The 9805-nt window shown below is 40.0% G+C and overlaps 1 protein-coding gene across 1 annotated transcript in view; it reads left to right on the top strand.

Moving 5' to 3' along the window:
- The window catches only part of OCA2 (OCA2 melanosomal transmembrane protein), a 354024-nt gene that overhangs the window by 202036 nt on the left and 142183 nt on the right, over positions 1–9805 (top strand). Inside the window, exons 16-17 of the mRNA XM_077774607.1 lie at positions 5603–5750; positions 8400–8457. Coding sequence (XP_077630733.1) covers positions 5603–5750; positions 8400–8457 — 206 coding nt within the window. The remainder of the gene's footprint in view (positions 1–5602; positions 5751–8399; positions 8458–9805) is intronic.

Below are 9805 nucleotides of genomic sequence, written 5' to 3'. Positions count from 1 at the left end.
GTGGTGTGTGTGTGTGTGTGTGTTTGTGTGTGTGTGTGTGTGTGTGTGTGTGTGTGTGTGTTAGGAAAGCCTGTTATATTTTCTGCTCCTGACAGTAATAGCTATATTAAGAAGAGGTCTTACACTGTCCATGGCCTGGTGCTTCAGGAAATTTTTCAGAGTTTGCACTCTGATGATCCTATTTCCACTAGAGCTGAAAATTTGTAGCTTTCTATAGACTTGGTGTGTGTGAGGGTTTTGTGTTGGTCTTCTAGGTGAAGGGACTGCACTGCTGATTCACAGACTGACTTGCCCTAGTAAAGATGCACCTGCAAGATGCAGTGGGGTGGGGCTTGATGTAAGCAGCTCCAGCCTCCAGTGGGGATACTGTGTTGCTCACTGAAGTCTGTTAGTGCTGATGAGTGAGAGGCCCCACACTCTCATCTTGGAGCAGGGAATCTTTGCCCACTGATCTAGAAACCCTCACAGAAGAGCAAGCAGTCTTCCCTTTTGTGCCTTTGACTTCCATCAGATCCCTGCGTTCACCTTGTTTGTGCCCAAGCTGTCTGCCTGCCAGGCAGCACAGTACTCCTATGTTTTATCTCAGGCATGTGGCTGTTTTTCAAAACTCCAAATTTTAGGAAACTAGTGCAGCATGGATCCATGCTGACCCTCTGCAGAAGGGTCTTGCCATGCTGCAGCTGGTTCTGGTTTGTCCCAGAAAAGCAGTTGTAGGATGGCACAGAGGCTCAGAATTTATGTTAAAGTGCAGCCAAAAACCAGGCACCAAGATTTGCTGCCCTCAGCAGATGTCTCTTTTCCTATGCTAATGAATGGGGCAGCATGTTGGCACCCTCCAACTTTTTTACACTCCAAGAAGGGAAATTGTCTCTCCTAGTGTGACCCAGGGGATCCTCAGACCACACTGTCTGCTCCTTGGCCTCTGCCTTCCTTTCCAACAAAATAGCTATGCCTGCCAGTTTCCATCCAGCAGTGGCATGGACTTGTAAAATAGACTTTGAGCTCTGCTGCTTGTAAAAACTTGTGATAGTCAGCTGTTCTAGTTTTCACAGTCAGTGGTTTTGGGGAAATGTTTCTCCTGTGCAGTCCCGTGTGCTGCTTTCACTCTGTTTATCTCCCTCTCTCCTCTCTCCAAGATCAAGTTAGCTCCCTCCCCTTCCCAGCACTCATGATTGTTTTCTCCCCAGAATCATGTCTTTGCACATACCACTTTCCACAATGTGGCTTCTTTTCTCCCTCTAGTTCTATAGTTTATTCTCTCAGAATTCAGATTGATTTCCTGTGTGCTTGGAATGATTTGATAACTGTCTATCTATTTGAGAGAAGAGGCAAGCATATGATCCCCCTAATGAGCCACCATCTTAACTCCTCTCCTATCTTTGCTTTTCTCTGATGGGTCTGGTTAGAGTTTTATTAATTTTATTGATCTCGAGGAATGAGATTCTGATTATATAGATTTTCTCTACATTTTTAAAATCTTTAAGTGATTTCTGCTCTGATATTTATTTTCTTCTTACTCTGGAATTATTTATTCTTCTTTTGATAGTTTCTTAAATTGGAAGTTGAAGTTATTAATTTTATATGTATCTTCTTTTCTAATACATGTGTTCAGTGCTCTAAATCTCTTTCCAAGTTCTACTTTAGTGACCTCCTACCAATTTTTATGTTTTATTTCATTTTCATTCAGTTCAAATTACTTTCTAATTTCCCTTTTGATTTCTTTGACCCTTGGATATTTTGGTGTGCTTATTTATTACATATTTGGATATTTTCCAATTACGTAATTTAATTTCTGAGTGATCAGAGAGCATACTTGGTAAAACTTGAATCCTTTTAAAGTTATTAAGGCATTTTATGGGTAGAATGTCTAGCCTTGTAAATATTCTGTACACACCAGAGCAGAGTATGTATTCTGCTGTTGTTGGGTAGAGTGTTGTCAGTATGTTCAATTAGGTCAAGTTGGCTGATAATATTATTGAAGCTCTTCTATATTCTTGCTGATTTTCTATCCATTTGTTTTATTAATTACTGAGAGATGAAAATAGAAATCTCTAATTATGGTTGTGGATTTGTCTATTTCTCTTTGCAGTTATGATTTTTGGTTTTTATATTTCAAAATTTTGTTATTATGGTACATAAGTATTTAGGATTGTTATTTCCTCTTGAGGAATTAGCACCTTATCATTATAAAATGACCTTCCCTATCTATATTCATATTCTTGCTCTGAAATCTATTTTGTTGTTAATATAGCAATTCTAGCTTTCTCTTGACTGATGGTAAGGTAGTATATCTTTTCCATTCTTTTATCTCCATATTTAAGGTGCATTTCTTGGAAGTAGCTAACACTTGGGTCTTGCTTTTTTATCCAATTCCTGATAATCTCTCTCTTAATTGGTATGTTTAGATTCTATTAAATATGATTAATAATATGGCTAAAATTAAGTGTATCATCATGTTGTTTTCTATTTGTGCCTTCTCTTCTTTACCCTTTTCCCTTCATTTTATGCCTTCTTTTCAATTAATTGAATATTTAAAAACATTCCATTTTACCTTTTCTTTTTGCTGTTACATTTTTGGCTATAGTTGTGTTTTGTGAATTTAGTGATAGTTATACTACTGACTTCAATTGATATTTTACTGCTTAACATAAACTATAAGAAAATTACAGTAGTATAATTCCATTTCTCACTTCCTGGCATTGGCATCTTCCCCTGAGATTCATCACTTGGAACTAGATGACCCTCCTCTAGGCTTTCTGGCAGCCCCCACATCCTGTGAGAGAGCATATCTTACATGGTAATGTCTTCATCTTTTTGCACCATGTATATGGTAACCCCAAGTAATGCTGTAAGAGGTTGGTTGAAAAGTGCAGGAAGATAGAGACAGTAATCAGAGAAGTGGAGATTGGATATCTGATGATATCTCCTGGTCAGGGGCCAGCATGGAAAAGGTAAGAACTTGTATAGCAGGGTCAGAGCTCACAAAAGCACTTGCCATTTGAGGATCTAGAGTCTTCCCTGAAGAACTTTGGCTTTATTCTTCAAGCCATGGGAAACCAATTTGAAAGAAGGAATCTGTGTCTGTCTGTCTGTCTATACTATCTCTCTGGATAAATCAGGCTTGATAGATTTATCTTCCTAGAAGATAGGTAAATAGGAAGATAGGTAAGATTTATTCTTTCTGTATATCTATCTATGTAACTCTATCTACCTATAGATATCTATCTATAGAATAAATAGATAGAATAAGCAGTGTTTTATGATTAACCATGGGTGACTTGGTAGGAATCGACTCCAGTTAGAGATTGCTGAGGAGCAATAAATATCAGTAAGTGTGAGGAGATGAGGCCTGGGCAAGCTGATGACCTGAGACAGGAACAAATGGACCCTGTAGAACTATACCAGTATATCCTGAACTGCATTTGTGGCCCAGTACTGCCCTGGATTATGTTTATGATATATCTTATATCTCTTTCTAACTTGTTGGAGGCCCATCCTATAACTTATTAATTAAAAAAATTTTTTTATAGTTTATTTATTTTTGAGGCAGAGAGAGACAGAGCATGATCAGGGGAGGGGCAGAGAGAGAGGGAGACACAGAATCCGAAACAAGTTCCAGGCTCTGATCTCCCAGCACAGAAGCCGATGCGGGGCTCAAACCCATGAACCGTGAGATCATGACCTGAGCTGAAGTCGGCTGCTCAACCGACTAAGCCACCCAGACTCCCCTGTAACTTCCAAAATTTCATTCCAAAATTAGAAGAACAAAAGTACACTGCTTAAGAATTAATGTATGGGTTTATCTGGGGAGAATAGCTCCTCCTGTTTGATTTTATATTTGATTTGATGCATTAGAAGGCAGCTAGGCTCTGGGTGTGCACAAAGGGGCTGAGGCTGCCTCTGGAGCAGCCTTGGGGATTGGGAAGGCCAGTTTCACAGATTCAGCAGTGACTCCCAGACTCTGCTTCTCCATACATCAATGGGGAGAGGATTCCCAGCCTCCATTGCATGCATGAGCTAGCCCCCAGAGACTAACCATGCTCTTGTTTAGCTCTTTAAAGTTGATCAACCACTTGGGAAAGTGACCATCACCAGTATGCCTTGAAAGACAGAATGGAAAGTCTCTGTACTTTATGGATAGGCTTTGAATCATATCTTCTGTGTAATGTGATTCAGAGCATTGGATGAAACACCTTCACTGAAGCCACTGTCCTCATCTCCCCTTTCCTATCCCTGTGTGGTATTTTTGTGCTCAGTGTTTCAGAAGGCTAGTTTATTCGGTTTTCTTCTCCTCCTCCTGCTCCTCCTTTTAATGTTATCATAACCTCATAGGTTGTTTAATGAAATTTGATGCTCTTTGAAAGAAGAGATTTATTTCTCTGAAGAGGCTTTTCAATTATACCCAAGTTTATTTATTAATTTTTTTATTTTAGCAAGCTACAAAGTATCAATATGAACTGAATGGAAACACATTACATATCTTAGTTCCAAAGAGTTTTCATCTTTGTAAGGCTAGGCCTTTAGAGAAAAGCATGTGTTAACTGAAATGGTTTTAGTGCCCCTTTTCTGTCACAGTTCTATTTTCTGAGTTTTGGCACAATTTGCAGTAGCTCTGCTACGTAGTAGGTGATCAATTCTTGTGTATGGAATAGAGGGGGCTTAAACAGTGGTGTTTTCCTAGTCATCAAACCCACCAGTACGTGCTACTTCACAGTATTTAGATAATCGGCATGCCTTGCCTCTGCTCTGAGCTAGTTGTCAAGTGCTCTAGCACTGCTTGAAAGAGTTCTGTCTTTTAATTTCATCTTGAATTCTTGTGATGTTGTATATAGTACATTTCACATAAGAGGTGATTGATGAAAATACTGTGCTTCCTTATATTCTTTGGTGGACATTTGGGGAAATTTATGTAGTACCTTTAACTATAAAATCAAAGTTAAATGTAAATTTTCATAAAAGATTTTGATATTTTAGGAGCCAAGAATTGACAATTCTTTTCTCTTTACTCTTCTATACCAGAAGATGTCTGAATTTATGGGTAAAATTTGCCTCATTCTGTTAATTTGAACATTTCATAAGATTGTCTATGTCTATCTCACTTGTGTTCTTTCATAGATGCAGGTTCAGCTTGGAGGCTTGGTCAGGAGGCAGGGCATTTGCTACTTCCTGCTCTTATCAGATGCCCTCCTACTGAGAACTTGCTGAGAACTACACTTGTATTTTCAATGTTCACTAGATCTACTTCAATGATTAGGCAATGTCTGGACTTTAGCAGAGAGATCCAGACTCCTGGTTGCAAGAAATAATTCCCTGAAAGGGGAAAAGTTCGTTGTGTGCTGGCATTGATATGTATATTCAAGAATTTATTCCTCACCCAAATCACATTACTTTGCATCCAAGGTAATTTTTTAATATGGGCTTTATCTCCTGACTCTATTACAATAACATGAATGCTAAGAACCCACTGCTTTGGTTTGGTTGTTGGTTATCAGTGTATCATCAAGTATGTGTTTCATTAGTCTTAGAAGATTGTGAGGGGAGTGAGTGCCTGCTGATGTCTGGGGTTGTGGGACACTTAAGCCTTGGCTTTTCTTTCCTGCAGAACTAAAGCATGAGATCCATGTCTGGCGCCTGACTGCACAGCGCATCAGCCCAGCCAGCCGAGAGGAAACAGCGGTTCGGGGACTGCTCCTGGGGAAGGTGCAAGCACTGGAGCACCTGCTGACCCGAAGGCTGCACACCTTTCACAGGTACCATGCCAGGGCCCTGCTTAGGCTACTCTTGTTTATAGCAGTGGCTCTCAATTTTACCCGTTGTACTCAATAGTTGAATTGTATCAGTAACCTGTTTACTACCACCCCCATTGTGCCTAAATGCCACACAATGTACAAGTCACATAGGTTAAAATGATGGTCCTTCATAGTACTCATGGTGCTACAAAAACAGTAATACTAGTTTCATGCCAGTGAAGCTGTGTAAGTCTCTTGTGACACATTATTTTGTCTAGCCCTCACTTAGATCTCTGGTATATGTCCTGGTACCAGCCCCAGTTTAAGGATGAGAGAACTGAAGGTTAGAGAATTTGAACTTGTCCAAGGTTCTATAGCTGGGAAAGAGTGACACTGGGGATTGAATCCACACTCAAGCAAGCACTGCCTGTCCACCTTCACACATAACACTTGTTATATAACAAGAATAGAAAACAATTAATATAACAGATTAACAAAATACTCTCCCAGTAGTTGATTTTCAGGGACCTCAACGAATACCTAAGTCCTACTCAATTCATTGCCTGTCATTTGCTTTTAATCAAAGCTGAGATGTAAAAGGTAACAATGAAGGGGTGAGTTTTTCCTCCAACTCTGATAAGGTGCTGAGTTCCAACATGTATTCACTTTGGGAGAGCTGATAGGAGAAGCAGGAGCATGTCTACCCTTCAGGGACATTGAATAATTACTGCCACAGACCTGGGAATTGGGCACGATGAGGGTTTTGTCAAGGCAAGGGAAAAGCAAATCCTTGTGAATGTAGTGTGAGTGATCTTACATATCACAGTTTGCTGAAAGCAGCCCTGTGTTCCTGGGCTGAGTATAGGAGCTGGGTGTGGTGCCTGCACTGACCCTTGAGGGTCATCTAGTATGGTCTTGAAGCCTGTTCTGTTAGTAGGAGGAAAGGCTACAGGGAATGTGTGGAGACTTACTCTCCAGAAAAGCAGTCTCAGCTCCATCCTATCCTAGCACCCACTTCCCCAGGTGGTGCTGGTTAAGCAAGACCTGGTGTTCTGAGGCTCAGGAGGGCCCTGAATTGCAGCTTGAGGACCAACTTCAATAACAGGCATACACCTATTTTTTAATTTATTTTTATTTTTATTTTTTTCTTACAAATAGTTTATNAAATTGACAAACCTCTAGCCAAACTTATCAAAAAGAAAAGAGAGAGTACTCAAATAGACAAAACTATGAATGAAAAANAATAAATATAGTTAAGATGTCATTACTACCCAAAGCAATCTACACATCAAAATTGCACCAGCAATCAAAATTGCACCAGCATACTTCTCAAAACTAGAACAAACTATCCAAAAATTTGTATGGAACCACATAAGACCCTGAATAGCTNAAACATGGAAAGAGCCTAAGTGTCCGTCAACGGACGAATGGATTAAGAAGATGTGGTTAATCTATACGATGGAATACTACATGGCAATGAGAAACAATGAAATCTGGCCATGTATAGCAACATGGATGGACCTTGAGGGTGTTATGCTTAGCGAAACAGGCATACATCTTAAGGGAGAAACTTTGTAAATGAAAGATGCAGGGATAAATTGCCTTAGTATATTTCATTCACTGACCTTCAAGCTTCAGCATCCTTCATCTGCTGTGGAGTGTTAAAGATAAACTCAGTGTATCTCAGGGTTACAACCGTGAAGAAACGTGTGAGCCCAGAGTTTCACCAATTTTCCATCAGCTCATCCTGTGTTGATCACACATAGGAAAACTGAGGTGTGGAGAGGACAATGGCCTTGTGAAGCTATAGTCACTGAGGAGCAGATTAGAATGAGGGTGATCTAAGGCAAGTGCTAGCTCTGCAGATCTTGTTGTATCTATTGTTAAAAAAAAATTGTCTTCAGAATTTGCCTGCATCTCCTGTGATTTCCTTTAGGGTCTGCTCTGGCTCTATGATCAGCCTCTTTTGATACATATGGTATATGACTGCTCATAAAAATAAATTATCCACCATATAGCTCCTTTTACTAGTTGGTGGGGAAGAAAATAAAGCAGTAAAGGTGAACTGATAGGAAAGGTTTAAAGGGAAAGGCACGTGGGAAAAAATGAGAGTGACTGAAACAGTTGAGAGGTTCCCATGACCAGAGGAGGGAAGAAGCACACATAAGTTCTTTAAAATTTATTTCCACTGATAAAAATCACCACTAAGGCAAGTGACATTTCTTTTACAGTTTCTTCCTTTAATTAGTTTGGTTGTCAATATGAAAGAACTTCATTTTGGGAAAAATTATAGAAAAATAGAAAGTAAAAAGAGGAAAACAAAAGTAGCTTACTGTCATTCCCCTTGTTCACATTTTGGTCAATATTCTGACATTCTCTTTGCTCATCATGTTCACACATACACATGCTTGCACATTTGGTTATTAACATTCCATTCATTCCTGTATTACTTTTCTTTGGAAATACAAAAATGTCTTCCAATTCAGAAATTCAAGTCCACCAGTCACCTTCCATGACTAGGTGTGTCCAGTATGTGGCCACATCAGGTGTCACTTAGTGCCTGGTATCTAGGCCAAAGGTCCATGCTAAATGTGCTACTGACGGTGGCCTTGCTGATCTCACTACTCAGTAGCTCCAGGAAAATGATGAGTCTGCCTTTTTCTCTTTTAGACAAATCTCACAAGAAGATAAAAATTGGGAGGTCAACATCCAGGAACTCCAAAAAAAGGTATTGTGGTTTCTTCTTCTCAGGGATTTCTGATTCACCTTTTGCTTCACACAAAGTTAAGAATGAAAGTAATTTCTCTTTTTATTCCTATGGTTGTACACAGACATAAGTTATTTCTAGGAATAAATGGGGGGGGGGGAAATAATTTTCCAAACATGACAGGACTATTTTGTCCTGAATAGGAAAAGTTAAAACTTTTTAAATACCCTTTGAGATAGAGTGGCCCTTTCTATAGTTAATGCAGCTGCATAGAAAGTTGTCTGGGTGCCTGAGGTCCTTGCAGCCCTCCCTGATCCTAAAAGGCAGGTCTTGTGGTTCCCATTGTGTGGATGAAGAGGTGGAGAAAGACAGATGAGGCATGCAGTGTGAGACAGAACAGCATTAGGGACAGAGATGGTGTGTGTGGTGTACATTCTGTCATATATATGGCTCTGACTTCTGGTGGGCTCTAACTTTACAGTTATGTTGCTAATTTTCCTCCTTTCACAGACTTTTTCTTTTAGCCTATCTGAGAACACAGTACCTGCTCCTAGCTGAGAGAACTCTGCTCCAGATCTGCTGGGAGACATTTATATCTTTGTGAAATTTCAAATCCAGGTAGTTTCTTTCCTAGGGAGAGATCGATTACCCACTTTCTAATTATGATAGGAACATTTTGTCCCTTTATAAAAGAAATTTAGGTATGGTGGTCCTGATGGATAATGTGTCCTTTGGGTCTCTCTTCCCAATCTCTGTCTTCCTGAGATGGTTGGGGTTAGGAAAGGAGGGTGTGGCTATGGCACTTTTCTGGGTCCCATTTTATGCAGACGTGCCTACTTTGCTAGACCATGTAGTGCTGGCTGTGAGTTAGGGAAGAGACTGTGTACCTCTCTGTGTATGTGGTAGATGAGGATTGAGGAGACATGGAAGGGAAAAACAAGGAACTTGTATTGTATCTAAGATATCTTATCTGGAATTCCTTTCCAGAAAGGCAAAAGGAGAAAATTTTACAGATACCCAAGATAAGAGATAAACATACATTTTGGATCATTTCTACTTACACCAGTAAGGTGATGCTGGAATGTTCCTTTATCTGCTCCCTCCATTTCCAATCCTGGAACTGCCCATGGTGATACCTTTCTGTGATTAGCATGGCTGCATGGAAGATTTGTAGTGCCTCCCCTTACAACAAGTGAGGTGTCATGCCCTTTTCCTCCTAATTCACCATCAGAGACTCATCTAGCCAAACAGGCTTTCCTTGGAAATGGGAAGAAGATGATGAGTGGGGGCTAGTTGAGTCACAAGCCTTGGCAGTGGTTGGGGAAGGAGGGCAGATAATCAGAAGGTGGTCCACATAATTTGTGAGCAA

This window comes from Crocuta crocuta, unplaced genomic scaffold, assembly GCF_008692635.1.
Source record: "Crocuta crocuta isolate KB4526 unplaced genomic scaffold, BGI_CrCroc_1.0 scaffold469, whole genome shotgun sequence".
In the NCBI taxonomy this organism is placed as follows: Eukaryota; Metazoa; Chordata; class Mammalia; order Carnivora; family Hyaenidae; genus Crocuta; species Crocuta crocuta.
This window is presented reverse-complemented; position numbering and strand designations above follow the sequence as displayed.